Consider the following 22,698-nt stretch of genomic DNA (forward strand, 5'->3'; position numbering starts at 1 on the left):
GTGTGAAACTCTTAACCGTAGAATGTACATACATTTCTTAATTTTTGGTATATCTTTTCAACAGCATTTAAAACAGGTTTGCAAGAGCATAGTAGCGTCATTTTTTATTTTATTTTTATCATTAGTAGTGTTACATTTTCTGTAAAACAAAACAAAAAAGAATCTGTAGCTTCAAAATAGAAGAGATCTTACTTATGTGTGTTATTTCACATGTGTGTCTCTATCCTGAGAACGGCTGTGAGTTTGAGTGAGGACTGGAAGTGGCCTGTAGTCATTAATGGGATGGGAAATGCTTGCGTCACTGCAGTCAGCTGTGTGCGCGCGCGTCTCATGCTGCTTGTTTCTCAGGCGGGTTTTTCTTCACTTCATGAGACTCCGCCGAGCGTTTAACTCTTTAAACTGTGAGCTATAACGTAGCTTTTTAAAGTAAGCTGACGAAAGGGTGGAATAAAACCAACAGGAAAAGTTTCAAGGAGGAAACGCCGTCCGGAGGAAGCAGTTTGGCGTGCTGGGCTGAGACGTAAGCGCATTCGTTCGCTTATTTATCACGCATGCTTTTATAATGCTGCTGTTTCACGTTCATTTTACACGCGCCAGATCGCAGAGCTACAATCTCTTTGAACTTTAAATACTTAAACAACCGAGTTTTCTGTTTTTTTGCCTGTGCTGTCAGTGAAATCTGTCGTAAAACCTTTCATAAAAGTATCCGGTGCAGGAAAATGTTATATTCACTATAAATTCATATTTATGCTATAGCGTATAGGCTACTATAAAATAATACAGATACGTTTAATACACGAGAACATGTTATCTGTTTCGGGTAAAATATTCCGCAGTTTTATCTGCAAACGCACAATTTGTACACAAACTCAAAACATCTGCTTGCGTTTTCTCGATAGAGCTGCGGTAATTTTTTTATAAGTGCCAGTCCTTCATTTGAAAGACGTCAGCTGGTTTCTCTGAACTCTAAACAGTTATTTGGTGAACTGTTAAGACGTGTTTGACTGGTAAATCACAATCCGGGTGTGCCCGCCAGTGCAGATCCAGCGGATGTTGTATGTCTGAATATATCCCCTATCAGTCATCATGACACTGATGGTTTGGACCATAGTCGAGGAGGTAGTTTAGACTGCCATCACAAGGTCACAAAGTTTCTAGTGCTTCTTTAACTTGGGTAGTTAAATAATGGCTCGAGTCGTTGCGCATCATTGAAAACTACAAGGAGCTGCGGTCTGATACATTTTGATAAGAGGGATAAAGTTTGAGTGCGCCATGTTTGTAAAACATTTATTGTTCCCATGCAGTGGAATATAATACCACGCGTTAAAGACGCGTCTTACAACTTCTTATGGCTGTCTGCGTGCGTCACATAATTTGCGTCGCGTCTTACCGTTTTCCAGGCCTCGCACCGTTGCGTTTTACGCGTCTTGTGTGAAATCTGTATCGCAAGCGCGCGACTTCGACTATATTGCGCGTTGCTGACAGCTTGGTTGACTCTAGTTTTGTCTTTTTTATTGTTGACAGCCAGGGTGTAATACAGAGAAGCAGAAACTGAACGCACATGTTGGGCCGCCTCGTCCGGTTCATGTTCTTTAATTCCCTCATATGCCCTCAAGTACATTCCTCAGGAGTCAGTGACGGTGACACTGACGTTACCGCGTTCGCGCGCGTTATATGTTCGTGTTGTATGGCCTTTGTCTTTCTCTCGCAAACGAAGCTGACCCTGGGAATCGTTCAGTTGACAAGTCTGAGTGACTAAACATCATGATTTAGGGTTCAATCTTAACACTGCAGTCAATTTAATTTAGGATTTCAGATTATTTAAAAAAATAACTTTAAGCAATGTTCATTTATTACATATATTTACATTGTATTTAATTGTGGTTATTTTAGTCATTTGTATTATTTAATGTTCCTTAAGTGTATTTCTGTGATGTTATGTCACCTGATTATATGTAATTAGTTTAATTGTATAAACAACTAAACTCCTTAGGAAAAGTATTCCAAGCAGCCTGAGACACCCTGTCACACCCATTCACTTCATACTGTCTTCTTCCCAAGCACATTTTCCAATGTTACATAATAGTCTTGAATTCTATCAGACACTAATCTGTCCGAGACAGCAGATGGCGCTGTGTGCCACTGTTTCATCTGTTTGTTGCGAATTATTTACGGTGTGATTTGCTTTTGTTATGGATAAGGGTGCGAGTTTGTCAAATGAACAGAAGAGCAATCAAACCTGATCATTCATTAGTGTGATGCATACGTCACACAGTCGTAATGGTTTATCATGGGTGTTGTTCTTATTACTGGCCACCCACCCACTGAGTATTAGTAGACTGAAATAGTGTGTGGTTGGTTAAAAAGCTTTATTTTCCTTTTCTTTCAACTTTGTTGACTGCTTTTGTAAAGGGAACACGTGTAAAACAGATGTCAGACCTCCGAACACGTCTGTCTCAACCTATGCGTGTACGTACAGTATAAGCCTCAGTGGAGACTCTGAGTCACTCATGAAGTCATTGCTTGTAATCTTAGGATGGGCCAAACCTGTGTTATGGCTTTCTTTATAGTTTATGCAGATCCCTACGAATTGGCAAGAGCAGTATTCAACGAAAGTAACCAGTTCCTTGAAATAAATATGTGTGCTTGCTTTTTCTTTGCCTAAAATTGACCAAAACGTATGGTTGAGGTAATGTATCATGTGTAAATGGAAATTATCCCTGTAATTTTGTGGTTTCCCACCCTTTTGTTACTCTATAATTTCTTCCTGAAATAGAGCACACTGGACACATTGTGCGACAGCCAAGCTACAGTAGATTCATTGCTCTGTAGAGACTCGTGTTTACGTCTTACTGTGTCAGTTCACTGTCTCTCTGTGTTAATTGTGAGGCTCTGAATGTGGTGGCAGATGTCAGCTTTTCCTAAACCCGCTGTTCATTTTGCTGAAATGAAGAGCTGCATATTTCTGCACTAAGATGCTTAAATGAAGTGGTCGCTTAGCCGCTTAACTAGAAACCAGCAGCCTACCTGAGAGTATCTGTACGTCTATTCACACAAACAATATCAAAGCAAATCAAAGCGAATGACAGCAAACTTTTATTTATATGGTTGGTTTTAAGACACAGCATCAGTACTCATATTTTATTGTCCAAAGTGTGTTTAGATGCATGACACCCCTGTGTGAACTTGAGGACAAGTTGGCTGAAAGTAAATTGGGAAAAATGGCTGAATAAAGCAATGTTAGTTCTGAGAAATATTGTGTCATTTGTTTGAAGACCAGCATATAATATGCAACGAAGTTAATACGCAACAGTGACTTTAAATAGGACTGTTCAACTATTAATCATGATTAATCGCATACAGAATAAAAGTTTATGTTTAAATAATATATGTCTGTGTAATGTGCATATTAATTTGGTATTTATAAACACGTACACATACATGTATATATTTAGGAAATATTTGCATGCATAAATATATTTAAATGATATAAAAACATTTATTAATTTTTATATTTGATCATTTTCTTTAATATTTACATGTATGTGTTTATAAATACAAAATTAGAATGCACAGTACACAGCCTATATCATGTAAATGGGTCAAAGACGAAAAAGGGATTAAGATTAAAAACAATAAGTGTAATACTGCTAATTGTTGTTGTTTAAAAAATGAAAAAGTTTTATGTTTAATTTAATTGCATTTTTGTTTTTCTGAGCAAAAAATAAATATTATACATTTTCCCGATTTACAGAAGACGCCCACTAAAAGGTCATTCAGTGTAACAATCTTGTCAGGCATATTTACAACAAAAAATAATTTATGACATATTAAAAGACTAATTACTTTCACCCCAAATGCTAATTAGTTGTAATTTTACATTTGTTAAAATTTGCCACTATCCTGGGTTTTGCCCATTTGTCAATAAGAATGTTTTTACTCATTTAAAGTACAATAAAATGTAATATGCTCCCTTATATATTTTAATATGTACAAGTCAGAATAAGCATGTTGTTTAGATTTGTACATAAATATTGTGTTACACTGAATGACAATCTAACATTATTTCAACCAAATTTTGACATTTTATTCTCCAAAAACTTAGTTGAAACCATAAAGTAGACGTTTTACTCACATTTAATGTGCTTTCTATGGACATAAAATCACTTTTTTGTAAATTTCTTTTGATGGGGACATCTTAATGTCTTTGACCCAAACAAACACTTTTTTTATGGATGCGATTAATCACTAATTGTTTTGTTTTACAGCTCTACTATAACTTTAAATGTCTAAGGCACCGTTTCACAGACAAGGCTTAAGGCTAGTCCCAGACTAAAATGAATATGTGACCTGTCTTAACTCAATATAACTTGCCCAGAAATATCTTAAAATATATCAGTGCCATTGATTTGTCTCAAGATGCACACTAGTAATGTATTCTTCTAAGGCATTTTTATAAAAGCAACATAAATATCTTAATTCAGCTAAGGCTTAGTCCTGGCTTAAGCTAAACCGTGTCTGTGAAACAGGGCCTAAATGTGTTTGGTTGCCGGCTTTATTCATTTTAGTAATTCCAGCAGAGATTGCCTGTAGTTATTCAGTAATCTGTTTCTATTACCTTGTTTGCTGTACCTTGGCCATGCAGATAATATTGTCAAGCCTTATCAAGACGTTGCGGTTATTTTCCAACACTGCCTTACCCTGATGTTGACCTTCTTTATTCGTATTGTTATATTTGTATTCCTGAGAAGTGAGTCTACGTGCAGAGTAATAGCAGCAATAGAGTCCGTCATATTATTCAATGCGTTTATGGCCTACACCTTATCCGTTTTCATCTTTACATAACAAGAAATCAGGACAATGCTTTTGTTTATTTTGCTTTTGGATGGGTGAAAAGCTTAACTGCAGGATTTGTAAACAAACATACCATTCATAACGTTATACATATACACTGTAAACCCGAATGTTCAAAGAAATTAAACAGTTTAAGTAGTGTAAACTTAATTTTATATAAAAAAATTCCTAACTTAAATGTTTTGAGTTCCTGTAACTAATTCTTACTTTTGAGTTAGTTTAACTTAATTTCAACAAGTTAATTCAAGATGATTTGTTGAGAATGAAATTCAGTTCCCAGCATGCTTTGCGTGAGACTGCATTAGGAAAGTAAATTTTGAAATGAAGTGTTATTTTATGAGTTTTTAGAAAGGAAAAAGCCTTGTTAATGATGAATGTTCAATTATCTTGGATATTTAGAAGAGTTTGTTGTATTTTTGACTTTTGGGGTTACCATCGTTCAGAAGAGTGGTGCTTATGCTTAGGTTGTGGGAGGTGCAATAGCAATCGTGTGTGCATGCGTGCGTGCGTGCGTGGTCACTCTCTGTGAAGGCTGTTTGTTAATTGTTGATGCAGCTGAACTGTTTAGGTTGTCTTAAGACCTTTCATTTATTTAGCTGTAAATAAAAAAAGTTACTTTGCTAAATGTTCAAAATTAAAAGGAGTCAACAACAGTACAACAAACTCAAAACTGACTAGTTTTGCTTACTTAAAATTGTTCAAAATTAAAAGGAGTCAACAACAGTACAACAAACTCAAAACTTACTAGTTTTGCTTACTTAAAATTGTTCAAAATTAAAAGGAGTCAACAACAGTACAACAAACTCAAAACTTACTAGTTTTGCTTACTTAAAATTGGGAACATCATAACTCCAAAAATTTGATGTAACTGATTACCTCAAATTTTTTGAGTTTTCCCAACTTATTCGGGTTTACAGTGTAGCATATTATTTATAGGAGTTTTTATTAGATATTTTATTATACAACCTTGGAAAGAAAGAAGGCCGTTCCAAATTTTCATTTAATCAGCAATTCTATATGTATTGTAGTCATTCCAGTTCAGTGTCTGTTGAATTTCTATAAAATCAAACCTCAGGAGTGACATAAAGTCATCCACCATGTGAAACACTGACAGCATGACAAGACACATGAAAACAGAAATGACAATCCAATATTTTTTTGTACTTTTCTTAAATACATGTAGAAAGATTACTGTTGTATTGCTTAAAAGTTTTTTTCTTTGCAGCATTTGAGGTCTGAAAAAATACAGAGCATCTTTTCTGTGATTTTGACCTGTTTCTCCAGTTTTCATTTTTGGCAAATAAATGTAAAAAGAAACAATATTTTTAATTGAAAATTGGGAGAAATATTGTTAGTAGTTCACAGAATGAAACAAAAATGATCATTTTACATAAACGCATGCCTATAAATAATAGATTCAGAAAAACTGAAAATAATTTTGAATTTTTTCAGTGGCTGTATTTTTTGATAGTGATTTAACAATGCTTATACTATAAATGAAGTTCATCTGTTTTACTGAGTTAGTCGGTGTATTATGGGGTTGTTTCTCTGTAATGGATACATGCAGTGGTGCCTGAGAATTCGGTCCAAAGATCTTACAGGAGATCTTACATTTTAAAATGCTGCCTAGGCAGCTCCCTATAGGTTTTGGAAGACAGCCATTATGATGGCTTTTCAAGACATTGGAGCTATTTTGCCTTACTTTGATATCTGCCTTATTGTTTTATGTAATGGTCATTTTGTTTAATACATTTATGATCAATATACTTTACAGATTATCATCTAAACATAACAACAACACTGGATCCTACAAATACACCCAGTTTTAAATTTTAGATTTTGCATTTGGTGACAGTGACTCTACAGTATGTTGATGTTAATATCTTGGTTGTTAATAAATTCTTGCAGTTTCTATTAGAGTTTACAGTTTATGTTTGCAATAACGTGGTTGGTGAAAATGCAGGTTTTAAAATTGAATTTTGGGTGGAATTTATGGTCACCTTTTTGTGTCTTGTCATTCTAGATATTAAGTTGTTTATCTTTTCACCATGTCAGCTCTTTTTATCTACAGTAAGTGCAAGTGGTGCTCTGTTTAATCCTTGTTATGCCACTATCTGTGATGTGCAGCACCATCTTTTTATAACTCCAAAGTGATTAAGCCAGATTTGTAGAAGCCTTTTAACTAAGGCTCATAGAGATGACAACATAAGAAGTTTGAGATTAGCGTCTATGAATTCTTGGGCATTCAATATTTGTGTGCATCTTTGCAAACCTATTTGAAAGTTTAAATGAATGATTAAAATGACAGATGGTTAACACACAACACAAGTTTTCAATCATATTTCATATTTCAATCATATTTCAAGGTAAAGGATTTTTATAAATATGTGCAGAGTTTTTAAATACTCAAAATATTCTTAATATAATTTTGAAAAACATGCACAGTCGTACTCCGATTATGCTTAATAAGCTGATAACAAGTAAGGTCATGTAAACGCGTAAAACGGTTTTCTTTTATCGGGGAAAGCTCATAAACGGCATAAGCAAAACCTGCTGAGGTCGTTTTTTGCCCATTACTCTGATTACTGTAAATGCCTTTACCGGTTTTCTCTCAGTTTTGTTTATGTGCGCATGTCTGACAGCGCAATAGTAAAAGTCCCGAACGGAACAGTTAAATAAACCCATAAAAGTCCGCTCTCGAATCATGCAGTTGGTGTAGAAACGGCAAAATGAAAAATTATTGTTGCGTTTGCAGGTACTGTGGATATGAAAAGATAATATATAAAAATACAGCTTCTGACCATTTTCTCGCGGCATTTTTAATTACTAGACAGACTCGATGGTGACGTCACTGTACGTGAGAAACCTGGCAAGTCTCAAATTTCCATGTAAACACATTTTCTGCATATAGCCAGTTTATTGACATGCATGTAAACACGTGAAAACGGGTTTCTTTTATAAGCTGATTTTTAGATGACCATTTATTTTGTGCATGTAAACGCACTCACTGTCAAATCATCTGGTGGAACAAAATATCCTGTCAATGATCTACATACTACAATTTAGTCTGTTTTTCATTTTCTACATAACAATTTGGTTACAGTATTATCATACAGAACAGTGGCCATAAAGGCTTGTTGTTTATCTGTGAACTGAAGTATGTGACCCATTCACTGTGTAACAGACCCCTAAAATGGGTAATGAACCAGAAGATGTTCTTTTGTCTGTCCACACACACTGGGGGAGCACAACGGCCTCACATATTTTATATTCCAGCATAGAGGTCCAGTGATCTGTTTTGACCACATCGTAATTCAGACCCCATGACTGGCACTGTCATTTCCCGCTGAGTGTGGCACGCAAAGTATGATGAACAGGCCTGCAAGATGCAATGCAACGAGGTCAGCTCACTATGGCAACAACCAATCACAAAAAAGCTTTGAGTTTTTGAATGGATTTTCATGTTTTTGCATAAATGCAAACGCAGTTGTTACATCACCAGAGATCAAGCGATGGGTGCGGTTAAATCTGCACTGCTGTGACAGATGAGCGACATGAGAGCAGGACGGGCAGGCAGAGACCGAAGAGCATCTTTCTGTGAACGTTTGGAATTTGCCCAGCGTTACACAGCACGAGCTGGGAGAAAGACCGGACTATCGACAGGAATTATGGAGGAGGGAGTGGACTGACCTGCGAGAGTTTTACCATCATTAAATGACTGTAACACAACAATAAAACCATTTGTGACACAAGAAGAGGGGACGATTTGTGTTTGGATAAACGTTTATGACTCCACTGTTCAGATTTCTCTGGAATTTCTTATGGATTATAATGTTTGGATTGATTGTCCTATGAAACACCGGTTATCAAAGAAGAGGCATTGAGATGGACATAAAATGTGAAAGGAGGACCCGTTGTTTCCTGAGTAACAAACAATAGTCCTCTGTTATTCCACAAGTGTGTGTGTACAGTGGTGTACATACAGTGAGTTGCTTATCAAGGTGTGTCTGTATATGGTGTGTCCTGGTAGATTGTAATGGCTTTTGTTGGGTATAAAAGCAGGTGATCGTGAGTCCTCCCTCCCTAGTCCTCTCTCGAGCGAGAGACAAGAGCCATCTCATTTGCTGATCAGATCACAAACAGATTATCGGTCTAAATGAGCATTAGGGGAACCCGCACAGAGGTGCTCATAGAGTTTAGCCACTATCTACCATTGCTTGTTTTTTTAAATTTGACAGCCCAAGAGAACTCAAAGGTGCAACTGATATCGCGTCTGTAAGATAGTGTTCTGCGCACGACTTCACCCTGAAACAAGAGCAGCCAGAATGGCTCAGAAAGGAAACTCCATCTCTGTTTGAGACCGAACTCACTTGCGGACCCACTTGTTGTGACCAAATTGGTAAGCGCCGCCATGTATGTGCTGTGCACCTTGGTGTTGCTTTCTCTTCACAGCCTGTTCAAGAGACCCAAGTTCCTGGAGCCCCTAGAACCCGAGGCTGTAGAGGACTTCAAACAGCCCAGCACGGTTGCAGTCAAACCTGGACGTAGGAAGAGGAGCAAGCACTCCTGGTCGGGAATTTCTAGAGCCCTAGTGACTTCAAAAGTCCACAGGCAACATGGTTTTGAAAGCTGTCTGGATGGAATGACTAGGAAATCAAGTCGAAGTAGATGTGCACAACAGGAGAACGTGCATGTGAGGAAGAGAAAGGCACAGGTGAGATTGAAACTGGAGAGGTGGGCAGTGGTGGGGGGGTAGATCTAATGTTTTTGGATGTGGCTGATGAGGGTTTAAGATGGTAATGTTTAGTTTTTAAGGTTTGAAGAAATGTCTTACAGTTTACGTTGTGTGGTTGCGGCTGGAATCCCTCCATTTGATCCAAATAATTTATTGATTTTCTTCTCATTATTTATGAGTGTTGTATTATTGATTTGGTGAAACATCAGATGGTTCTGTGCTGGTTTGAGGTTTAAGCTTGGCTTCGTGCTCTGTGGGCATATACGTAGAGTGTCCCAGACGATCGTTGAAGAACGTCAAAGGCAGTTTATTTAAATGAATGCGTCTGAGGTTGTCTTGTCCCTTATCCAAAAGGGTTCATGAGTTTGTGTTCTTCTGTGATGAGGAATTTTTTCCTTGCCGTTATTCACAAATTGAAATGGTAGTTTTCAGCGTGTTTTTAAACAAGGACATGCTGGGATTTTTTTGTTACCTGGAATTGGTTTGCATCCTCTTTTTCATACCCACAACCCCCCTCCCCAAGTGTACTTTCATCCTGTACCTGCTGTAATGTTCCCTGCTGATGGACAGTTTAGGATAAAATCCTGTTAGTATGCGGTGAATGAGAGGTTACGTAAGCAGTGGGCCATTGTTGCCTGTTCTCAATCTTTTTTGCAGTCACTAGTTGAATCGTCAGAAATGATCTCCTTTCTTGGAATTTGTTTTGTAAGACCCTGTTTTCAGGAGCAGCATCAGCATTGGTTGATAAGGCAGACCTGAGGTAAAGTCCCCTCATGTCATGTAAGATAACAGCAGGTTCCGTTACGTTCTCACATTCGCTGATGTTTATGAGACAGCATCAGTTGTGACAATAAACATCAGCCATTGCCATTGGCAAAAAGGATGATACCTCTAGACTCCCGAGTACATGAAAGCAAACACTTCTATGTCTGCTTAGTTGAGTTCTTAAATATGTCAACATGTTTTGTAAAGTAATGCAGTAGTGCTTATGACATGACCATAAACCAGATGAATACAAAAAATTAAGCCTGTTCCAGAACATTATAAATGTGGCCCATTTATCCAAAGTTTACATTTTGCACTGCATTGCAATGTCTGTAAGATTAACGAATAATGTCCTGGCAGAAAATTACAATATGCATTTTCTTTTTTTAAATAGTGCACCTTTAAGGTCGACCATTTTACTTTATCTTACTGTAATTTGTATTCATTCATAAGGTTTGCTTAAGTTTGACTTGCCCTTGTTCAGGTTTGTTGTGGCAGTGCTAGATTGTCTTGAATGGGGTCAGTGGCCTGTCAATACTGAAAACATCCCGATTTAGTGCTGACAGTTCAATCGTTCTAAAGTCAAGCTTCTTCAGTAAACATTTGAGATGCACATAGCAGTGGTTTGTATCCTTTGTTTTTACAACCTTAAATGCTGACCTGTAATTTTGCATATAGCTTGTAAAACTATAAAACAATCTGGGCTTAGCTCAGCCTACTGTATGAAAATAGCTCGTCGTGGATGCAAGGGTTTATCAAACAGTTGCTCATATTTCCGAACTGTGTCACGTTTTCTGTGCACTTGCTCATGTTTGCGATTGTAACCCAGTTACCTTCGCAGAGGAGCGCTAAGAGTTTGTGTCTGTTCTCGTTGGAGCGTCACTACAGTAGAATGATGTTAGTGTAGTTGCTGTGAGACCCGTCAATTAATACACCACACAAATGAGTGACCAATTACACCAGCTTTGGCAGGCCTGCAAAGAAACGCATCTATTTTCAGTCTTTTGTTCATTAATGTGAATAACACATGATTTTCAAAAGAATGGCTTTTACACATGGATTCCTGTAGCTGAGCTGGTGAAGCATGCAGGACAGAGGTTATGGGTTCAAATCCCAGAGGACACACTGTTACGGGCCATTTACATAGAACTCCTTTTTCATTCCACTGCACTAGTTTTCCATTATGGTTCTGTGGACGTGGTTTTTTTTATTTCAATTTTTACACGCAGTGGCCCCCATCAATGTTAATTCCAGAACAGTGGACCAATCAGAAGACCCTGGAGGCGGGGCAAGTGTGGCTAGGCAATTTCTGTTATTGCATTGTCTTAAAGGGGTCATATGACACGGCTGAAACGAATATTATCATTTGTTTTAGATGTAATGCAATGTGTATACACGATTTAAGGTTAAAAAACGCTGTATTTTCCATATACCGTGCATGTTTGTATCTCCTCTTTGCCCCGCCTCTCTGAAACGCGTGGATTTTTTTACAAAGCTCATCGCTCTGAAAAGCGAGGTGTGCTATGATTGGCCAGTTAACCAGTGCGTAGTGATTGGTGGAATACTGCAAGCGTGTGACGTAAATGTAACGCCTCTTACCATATTTGGAACATCAGGTTCCAAAGCAATAGGCCCTTTTCACAATGACGTCACTTAACTTCCGCCTTTTCGCAAAGCAGTGTATCATAACATCCGTCTTGCAACAAACAAGAAGAAGAAGAAGAACTTGACAGAACACGTATTCAAGTACTTATCCTAGCACCTTCGCTAACACAAAAAGAAAACAAAACACTTACCTTCATAATCAAACAGGAACTGTTCAACGAAGAATTTGTATCCTTTCTCTAGCTTTGATGTTGTCGTTAGCGAAAATTTGTCTGCAAGACGTTTGTGACAAGCAGAGCGGGACGAGGTTTGTGAGGGAACTGCGCTCGCATCTCTCTCGTCCCACTCTGCTTGTCACAACGTTGTACATCATCTAGCCGTATTTGTGGCAGATGTGCAAGGGACTTGGTAAACTCCATTCTGAGGCGCTAGCGGAAAAGTAACTTCTTCTTGACTTTTATTGGCAGCAAACCAGCTTATAGGTGCATTACCACCACCTTATGAACTGGAGTGCTAGCGGAAGTAACGATACACTGCTTCGCGGCAGAACGGAAGATGCGTGATAGGGCTGTGCAATTAATCGGAAATAATTGTAATTGTCAATTTTGGCCTTCAACAATTACAAAAACAAAATAATCAACGTAAAACGATTATTGTGCCGGATTCCATTTTGCAAGGATCCTCTCTTTTCCTGTGGTATAAATCCACAGCACACCCCCTTCCTTTACAGTTGTTCAGCTGTGCTATTTCTTTACATTTATTTTTCAGTTGAATTCACAGTTTAAAAGCCAAGTTTTTTTATTTTTCTATGTTGTTTTAAAACTTAGTGAGTAATCATGTTAAATAATCGGGATCTCAACATTGGCCAAAATAATCGTGATTATGATTTTTGTCATAATCGAGCAGCCCTAATGCGTGACGTCATGCCCACCTTACTTGCTTATACATTTGAGCGGTCTTAGTCAAATCAGACCCAGAGGTCTCGTTAACTGAAAATTCTCTGTCATTGAGTGCGTTTACATGCACAGTCTTACGCCGATTATGCTTAATAAGCTAATATATGTAAGGTCATGTAAACGCGACAACGGTTTTCTTTTATCGGGGAAAGGTCATAAACGGGCAAAAAACCTACCTCTGCTGATGGGTTTTTGCTTAAGCCATTACTCCGATTTCGTGCTGCATGTAAACGCCTTTACCAGTTTTCTCTTTATGTGCGCATGTCTGAAAGCGCAGTAGTAAAAGTCCCAAACGGAAGTAATAGTAAAATAACGTATATGTTGTCATGCAGTTGATTTAGAAATGTCAAAATGAAGAACTATTGTTGCATATGCAGGTACTGCCGACATGAGAAGAGATATCTCACTGAGTGCGTTTACATGCACAAAATAAACAGATATCTATCAAAAATCAGCTTAAAAATAAACCTGTTTTCATGTGTTTACATGCATAGTAATGATCCGTTTACACGGAAGTTTGAGACTTGCCGGGTTTCTCGCGTGCAGTGACGTCATCGTCGATAGTCTGTTTAGTAATTAAAAATGCAGCGGGAAACGGACAGAAGCTGTATTTTTATGTCTTCTCATGTCCGCAGTACCTGCATATGCAACAATAGTTGTTCATTTTGACATTTCTACATCAACTGCATGATTCGAGAGCAGACTTTTATGCGTTATTTTGCTATTACTTCTGTTTGGGACTTTTACTATTGCGCTTTCAGTCATGCGCACATAAAGAAAACTGAGAGAAAACCGGTAAAGGCGTTTACATGCAGCGTGAAATCAATGGGCAAAAAACTACCTCTGCCGATCGGTTTTTGCTTAAACCGTTTATGATCTTTCCCCGATAAAAGAAAACCGTTTTACGCGTTTATGTGACCTTACATATATCAGCTTATTAAGCATACATTTTTAAAATAAATAAATATAAACGCGCTCATTGACGGATTTTTAATACCAGTGACGGAAAAATCAGAAGGCCGTCCGTCATTTTTTGCAAGTTTGCAATTACCTTTTTGTCGAGTTAGTAGCATCCAATCATTTCCTTTCATCAGAACGTGATCATAGGGACGCGTACCTTTTTACATTCATTACTCATAAACGTATGGAGTTTAAATAGACCCAAAACTCACGCGCATGGAATCCGCGCGCGCACGCGCGATGCAAACGTGCGTAATGATAACTACGTGCGGAAAGCTGCTCCGCGAGGGCGCATTTAAACTCCGCGAGCGAGCAGAACAGTATCCGAAAGCGGAAAAGAATCCTCACGCGGGCGCATTTCTGCTCCGCGAGCAAAAACTCAGTCCGCGAGCAGAGGCTTTGACGAGCGCGCGCGCGATTCTCTCTATGCTCTCGCAACTGCTCAACACTTGCTCGCTCGTTGAGTTGACTTCTGAGACTTTGGAGGCGGGACAATGCATGTTAAAAGTTTCCAATCAAATGAGCGGAGACCATCTGCATGTCTCCGCTCATTTGATTGGTAACTTTTAACATGCACTCACCTACATGCAGTCACCTACAGATTACATGTCTTACTACCGAATGATTAGTGTATTACCTTGCCTTAGCTATGTGTTAGTATTTTAACAAGTGACATTTTGATTTCTTACATCTGTCAAGAAAAATTATGCTATATAATATAGCAGTTAAACTTACATGTCATGTATGACCTATTTAAAACATACTATAATAATATAATTAAATGTCTCCTGTAGTCATTAAATTTGAGTTATCTAATATCTGTTTACTGGCATAGCCCGTTTTAATATTTTCAAAACAAATAAAGCAAAACAAATAAATTATTTAAATTAAATTTTAGAGAGTACATCATATTGTAATTTATAATAACTTGTGCTTTGAGTTATACTGTTGTAGCCATTTATTAATTCTCATTTTATAACAATTTCATGAAAATTATTAACAATACAAAAGCAATTATGAATACACATACCAAACTATTTATTTCTAACTTCCTGTCAAGATGCCAAATATGTAGATCCAAAGCCAAGGGCATACATAGCACTGTAACCCAAGTTTAAAAACGGAAAAAAGTATCGTGTTATGCCAAATTAAGACGTCTGTACAACGGGTAAGATACAGGTCGGAGACTGTAGGTGAGTGCATGTTAAAAGTGACCAATCAAAGGATCGGAGAAGTCTGCCATTGTCCCGCCTCCAAAGTCTCTGAGCAACCTGTAACTTAAATGAAATAAAATTAAATGAACGGGGAAAACGCATAATTCGGAGAGGTGGATAAACTATTTCTGACATGTGTTGCGGGAATATGGGCATTGTCCTTTTAAGAAGCATGGGGTTTGTAGTCCTGGCCGTACTGAATGATGGGAAAAGTAGTGCGGGTGCGGGGTATTCACGTATGTGAGAGAAAAGTAGCAGACGGAGAAAAGGAGAGTAAGCTGCTTTAGAGGTTTCGTTGTTTTCTTTATAAGTTCGTGAAACCACCCGGGAGTTCAAGTGATTGTCAAATGGTATAGTGATGGATGGAGCTTTCGCTGACGAGATTAAACAACGTGCTTCGTAATAACTTTGTCGGCTCATCATTGTGAGAAATGGACCAGAGCAAACTGATACAGCTAACATTATCCGCGATCGGAAAGGCGGATTAACAAAAAGCTAACACATGTCAGAGATGGGTAAACTGCATTTATTTGCGTTTAACCTCCACAACAGCCCTCAAGAATAAACGAAATTAGCAAATAATAATAAAAAAAAGTGTTTCGTTTTTTATAGCATTTCTGCTGTGTTGGACTTGACTGATGTCGCCACTGCGTCAAAATATTTCTCAAACGGCAGTGACCCCCCGCCGATGACCCAATGCCCCTCCAGTAGATCTGCTCTGGCGCCGACTCTGCTAACTGGACATGAACATTTGTCTGTAATTAGTATTTTACCTGTATGTCTGACAACAGAAACATTAAACATTTTAAAATTAAATTAAAATACAGTAAGTTCAAATAACGCATGTACGTCGCGATGATGTCACAAACATGCTAATTGGCACGTAATATCACATTGCACTAGTGACGGGTAAAAATAGATTATGAAGGATTTTTTAAGAGCCTGTCCATAAAAATGACAGACAATGAAAAAGTCTAGCGCAACCTCTGATCACACCAGGAACTGACGTAGATTTGTGGGGGTGTGGTTACACGAGGCGTTTCAGACAGGTCTGGATGAGCATTCGCTTTTATTCTTTTGTTTATCTTAGTTATCAGTTAAAATAAACCTACCATAACAATTATAGACCCTTCATTTCTTTGTAAGCAGGCAAACTTACAAAATCGGCAGGTGATCAAATAATTATTTCCCTCACTTTACAAGTTATAACACACCAAAGACACAGAAAAACACATATTCGTGCCATATGACCCCTTTACAATCATGTCTCGAAAACTTCTCATTCTTTTTTTAACCATTCCTCAGTGCTCTGTCTCACATTTAGACGCAACATGTACTAAATAAAAATACCGTGGAAGTAAGCCACTTGGGATCGAAGCATCGGCAATGTGAGAAAATGTAAACGTTTCCTTTTTAGTGGGTGCAGAATATGGTGAAAGTATGGTGAAGCGTGTTCGTATAGTCGTTCAAGAAGAGAGCAGCACCACATGGCATTTACATGCTGAAAAATGTATTTCACAGAGAGAGAGATCAGGGAAATAGGGCAGATTCACGGGGGGCTGAGATGCTGGCTCAGATTCCACCGTTACCAGGGAACAGCGACAGGAAAAAGAGCGTTCCTGTCAGTACTAGTGTGTGTGTGAGAGAGAGAGAGAGAGAGAGAGAGAGAGAGAGAGGAGCTGTGTGTGAGAGAGACAAAGGGAGAGCAGCTAGTGGCGGTGCACAGATCGGCTGTATGTGTTCATGTATGTGAGAGTGTATATGCATGTCTGCTCTGAACGTAAACGCTGCAAAATGATGGAGGGATGAGAGACTGCAGGAAGCCGCAGGGTAGCGGTAAGTTTAGGGAAATAGGGAGTTTTTTTTAATGACAAATTTTCTTCAACCACGTGTCATTTTGTTTCTTGTGTGATGATGAACCAGAACTGTGTTGCATCTCCTCAAGTAATTAATGCATCATGTTTTCATATCTGCTGATGCTGTGAATTGGTCGCCGGGTCCTGTGTTTTAATTCTGCGGTTTCCAGTCCAGCCAGATGCATTCACACTAGCTGTGATGTGTGGTGCTGGTGTGAGATGGAGGGATTTAGAGGAGCAGAGAGGGAGGGAGGAATGATTTTTCTCCTTTATGTTGGGGGGATGGCTAGGCTGTAATAACTGTATAGAGATTCGTGTTTTATGGTCCTCTTGGTTAAAGAGGCCATCCGTGTGTTTTTATTCCTGCATGCTGCTTGGTTTTACAGTGATTTAGACAAAGACAGAAATACAGACAGACAGATGGTGAGACTACATATGAATGGTATAGGGATATCAGACAGACGTGTGACAGACTGTTTGACCACAGGATTCAGTTTGATACTGGAGACAGACCGTGTGTGCACTCATGCATCGGCTGGTGTGAATAATTGATGCTGTACACTATGGTGAATAAATGACAGCTGACTGTATAATCTTAATAAGAGCTTTTTTTATATATCCAGAATACACTTGTAATTTTACAGTGTGAGGTGGTTTATAACACAGGCATGTTAGCAGATTACATGCAAAGACCTGTGCACACATGTAATGTTGTTCAGTATACGTGCAAATGTATATGTTTATGGCATTTTGCAGATGCTTTTGTACACAGTGACTTGTGTTACACTTGTGTTTTTTACCCATGTCCTTGGTATTGCATTATTGTACTGAATCATAAGTGTTGATTGACATCCATTCAGTTCTGTAGAGAATGATTGACTTTCTTTCAATGCTGTATGTACAAAAATTTGGTCAAATAATAGTTTTTCAGACAAACTGTAAAACAAACAATTAAAAATGTAAATTCTTCATTGTGTCAAATATGCATGTGAAAATGTATTTCATTCAATTTACAGTATATACCCGAGGTCTCTAAGACCCCAAACTAATGTAACGCATATGTCACGGAGTACTTTTGAAATATTTTAAATAAGTTACGTTTATGCTTATTTTATGTCGTGTGGGTCTTTCAATGCGTAACGTGTAACCAAACAGCTGAAACAGATTCTCAGATCCATGTAGAGTCATTTGACCGCTGTTTTTTGTAACATCGCCAGTGTTTTGTACGTACTTGTGTCTGGTGATCTCGTGTCTGTTGGAGGATGTGGGTAGCAAAACTAAAATAGGAGATGAGACGCTTGGGACAGAGCGAGGCAGAAGTAGGCTAATGAGATTCACACACACTGTGTTAGTGCGCTGCTGGAAAAGGTGAAGATGATGTCTGTGTGATAGTGTGGCAGAGATTAAAAAACATCTACAGTTAAACCAACAGTTTCAGTGTAGTGCATCTTTAGATGTCGATCTATAACGACTAGATTAAAAAACACTTGTGCACAAATGAGCGATGACATGATCTCTGGTGTGGTATTTCATCAGGGGATATGAGCTGATGATCAGTTATTCCCAGTGGAGGAGTGTGTTGTATGAGGTCCTCCCTGGAGACCAGACGATGCTCTGCTGAAACATCAGAAGGACCCGAGTGTTGTTTTACTGATGAGCGAGCGTAACTTGACCTTAGGGAGCGAGAGAGAGAGAGATGGGGGATCTTGGGTGTCATAATGTTGTGGCGTTCACAGTGACTTATGTTAGATGATCTGTATTTTTGTTTGTTCATGCGAATGATGTACACGTGCATTAATTGGTGTGAGTTGTTGGTCTGTTGTTGGTTCTTACTGCTCCCCCTTGTGGCCAATTAATAACAAATACAGTGAAGCTCAAGGGGCAAATGCATCTTGTGTTGTGCATGATTTGAAACAGTTTCAAAACTAGGGATGCACGATAAATTATCGGCCATATTGGTATCCCTTTGGTAACCTTTTACATTTCAGAAAAAAGGTTGCCATGTAGATTACGTTCAGAGGTAGTATTTTCTAAACTTACTTACACACTTATAATATTTAAGTACTGTAAGTGGCATGTTTAAACGTGGTCACTGTTTGTTCTCTAAATTGCTAGAACAACACAAATCGTATGATCAGGTGAAAGTACAGTGCAGGTGTCGAGTGCAGGGATTGAATTGAATCCCTTCTGCCATGATGGTGGAATGAGGTCATCTGCTGACATTTTAAAGGATTATGGGTAAAATATGCTTGGCGTAAACTGTTGTGTCTCAGCAGAGGGAGGTGAAGATGTCTTGACTAACCTGCAAACGTTTACACTTTCTTGCTGTTTCTCACTTTCATTTTATTAATAAGATCAGTTAGTCATCAGCATGAAGACTTGGAGAAGTCAGGAGTAGTTGATCTGGAGAGATGTTGGGTTGGATGGGATCGCTCATTAACAGGGGCTGGTTGGAGCATGACCGAGACCGGGACCGCAGGAAGGCCGGATTCCTGGTACAACAGGACTATGTGCATGTCAGTGAGAGACCTCGAATAGGAACTTTGTCTTTTTTTCGGTGGTCTGGTAGTAGTAGTCAGGTGTAGTGTGTTGTTGTTATTGTCGAAAACTCACAAATTCACAAAGAGTAGACATTTCATTTGCATTGACATTATTTGCATTACATGAGTAGTTTACGTCAAAATTTGCCCCCATTGACTTTCCTTAGTCATTTTTATTCCTACTATGAAAAGTCAATAGGGGCAAATTTTGAAGTGAACTACTCCTTTAAGCATTGTTATTCTTAATACAGAATTGCTGTACAGAGTATCATTAATGAGAATTAGAGATAGACTAATGCAAAGACCCTAATAGTCCTAAAACAGGCTTAACATAAAATCACACAAAATCTGGCGGTGAAAAAATCCAGAGATATGTTTTTATAATATTGACCTAAATACACTTGTCTGAATGAAATATGCATGTATATTTATGCAATATAATAACATATTCACACCACAAGAGGGTGCCCAAGTGTGCGTATGTGAACTGGTTAAACAGATTATCACTAGACTACTGTAGTGATAGTGAATAATGTTGTTTTCCTTGTGTTTGTGAGCAGATGTGGTCTGTTTAGATAGTCTCTTATAATAGCCACAGTTCAATATGCAGGTGCTTGTATGGACTTTAATCCTCTTCTGTCGGTGTGAACTGTGGCCGCTAGGCTGCAATCTGTTTAGTAAAAATTACATGAGCGTGTTCATTGTTGTTCATTTTTTTGACAATATAGGGAACATGGGTAGTTCACAATAACTGTGAACAACAATGTTCACTTTCTGACAACGTTCAGCTGATATTCAGTTATTACTTACATTTTTTTTGTGGGTTCTTGTTTAATGATGGTATGTACCAAGGGTTGACTCGGGTGTTGTTCAGCTTCCTGTCAGTATCGGGACACACTGCTAATGTTTAATCTTCTACACACAGCATGGAGTACTATATCCCACAATGCACTGCTCTTACTTTGACCTTCCGTTTATCAGTATGACAAATACACTGTAAACAATGTCAACCACTATTTGACCCTACTGAGTTTTAATATTTTTAGGCAAAAATAAAAAAAGATTCAAAATGAACTCAAAATAATCACTTGAACATAACAGGAAATAGCCTGATTTAATATTAAACGTCAACCATGCAACGTTTCTGTGTTGTTTCACATTATAGAAAGTGGTATGCAGCCTATCGTAATTCATAGCCATGTGTAATATAGACACTTTGTAGAGATTCACACCGAATAAAAGAAAAAAAACGTATAAGGCAAAAAGAAAGAGGTGTCTTCAGTCAGCTATTTGTCACCCAGTCTTATAAGACCATGTGTTTCTGTGTCCACAGCCGGTCCAGCGGTGCGGTGCGGGTCTGCTCGGCCCTGCGGTCATGTACGGCACACGAAAGACCTGGGACGTCAGCCACACCCCCTGCCTTCAGGAACTCTGGAACACAGACCTCCCATTGGACGGTAGGCGTCATCACATGTGTCAACTGGAAACCGGTCTGGCAGCATTTTTTTAAAGGATTGTTTAAATATTTGCGTGAGTGTTGAAGAGAGGTGAAGAGAGAGACAGAAGATGTGTGCGTAAGAGAGCTCTCGCTCACTCACAGAAGGTGTGAGAGAGGCTTTCTGTCTTACTGACCGAGCGACATTTCCAGACTGAATGGAATACAACAGCGTTCTGTCCAGGTACAGAAGGGTAAATCTCCTTCGAGACAGGCCGGGGGCTTGAAGACTGGGACTGTTGCGTATGTCTGTGTGTGTTAAAGAGAGAGAAATCGTATGTGTGAGCTAAAGCTCTCCGTTCTGCATGGGACAATATAACGGGCACAGCAATTGTGTGAGGAAACAATGACCAAAAAACACAAAAAAGAGGTAAGTGCGAGAAGCCAACAAAGAGAGAGAAACAGTGGGATGTTGTGGAAAGCGCTGCAGACTGAAGGTTGTGTGTTATTTGCGGTAATGCAGTGACAGATTTGCATTGTGTTTTGAGAGAGAGCGTCTCTACCTGCTGTGTCATGGTTAAGCGCACCGGCGTCTCGTCCGTGTGAGCGCGAAGGAGCACGGGTGTCTGACATCCAGGACAAAACGCTGATTGTTGTCCCTTGAATAAGGTTCAGGGGCTGGTATGGGATCCAGGTTAATATATCACCCGCAGGAGACGGTTATCTTGTATCTTATCGCGCTTTACTGGTTTCCATGGTGCTTAGAAGACCCTGAGACGTGTTTGTCAGAGGATTGAGTGAGCGAGGGGAGAGAGAGAGATTGAGAGTAATAGATGTCAGGTTGAGAGTAGCTGTACTGCGGTATGCAGCCGTGTGAATGAATGGTGCATTTGTTTCGGCGTATGTTTGGATTAACATTTTAATTAGTTAAGTAGAAGCTAGAATGTGGATTTTTGTTCATGTCCTTGAGCGTAATTTGTTGTTTTTGTGTGCGTGTAGTTTCAGCAAGTTCTTTGGATATCCTGATGAGTGATGGTGAGGAGGAGAGCTCCTTCCTCTCACTGCCTAATTCTGTCCTTCAGCGCCATTGTTTGACCTCTGACCTCTCTGAAGTGGCATCCTCTGAGCAGCAACAGCTACTGATACAGGTACGACCTCCTTATAAATATTTACTTCATAGTGCATTGTTCTGTACAACCGGCAGCCATATCACCCTGTAGCCCATGCAAGACTGGTTGCCCACTGGAGCCAAGCAGGGTTGAGCCTGGTCAGTACCTGGATGGGAGACCTCCTGGGAAAAATTAGGTTGCTGCCGGAAGAGGTGTTAGTGAGGCCAGTAGGGGGGTGCTCACTCTGTGGTCTGGGTGGGTCCTAATGCCCCAGTATAGTGACAGGGACACTATACTGTAAAAAAGCACCGTCCTTCGGATGAGACATTAAACCGAGGTCCTGACTCTCTGTGGTTATTAAAAATCCCGAAATGTCCTTCGAATAAGAGTAGGGGTGTACCCCCGGCATCCTGGGCAAAATTCACCCATTCGGCCTCTATACATCATGGCCTCCTAATCATCCCCATATGTACTAATTGGCTTTGTAACTCTGTCTCCTCTCCACCAATAAGCTGGTGTGTGGTAGGCATTCAGGCGCAATATGGCTGCCGTCGCATCATCCAGCAGGATGCTGCACATTGGTGGTGGTTGAGGAGATTCCCCCCTTTGATGTACAGCGCTATGAGTACCCAGAAAAGCGGTATATAAATGTAAAGAATTATTATTAAT

At 39.1% G+C, this 22,698-nt stretch overlaps 1 protein-coding gene across 6 annotated transcripts in view; it reads left to right on the forward strand.

Annotated features, from left to right (window-relative positions):
* The first annotated feature begins 318 nt into the window (after positions 1–318).
* The window catches only part of kifc3 (kinesin family member C3), a 39,870-nt gene continuing 17,490 nt past the window's right edge, over positions 319–22,698 (forward strand). For 4 of the 6 annotated variants that reach the window (XM_057347429.1, XM_057347433.1, XM_057347434.1 and 1 more), the window contains exons 1-3: positions 16,758–16,925; positions 20,819–20,942; positions 21,920–22,068. In XM_057347429.1, coding sequence (XP_057203412.1) covers positions 20,861–20,942; positions 21,920–22,068 — 231 coding nt within the window. In that variant the 5' untranslated portion in view covers positions 16,758–16,925; positions 20,819–20,860. Of the gene's footprint in view, positions 521–16,757; positions 16,926–20,818; positions 20,943–21,013; positions 21,351–21,919; positions 22,069–22,698 lie in introns of those variants that run through there. The other 2 variants (XM_057347430.1, XM_057347432.1) reach the window with 2 other exon arrangements.

Source organism: Triplophysa rosa, linkage group LG12 (assembly GCF_024868665.1).
Source record: "Triplophysa rosa linkage group LG12, Trosa_1v2, whole genome shotgun sequence".
Classification (NCBI taxonomy): Eukaryota; Metazoa; Chordata; class Actinopteri; order Cypriniformes; family Nemacheilidae; genus Triplophysa; species Triplophysa rosa.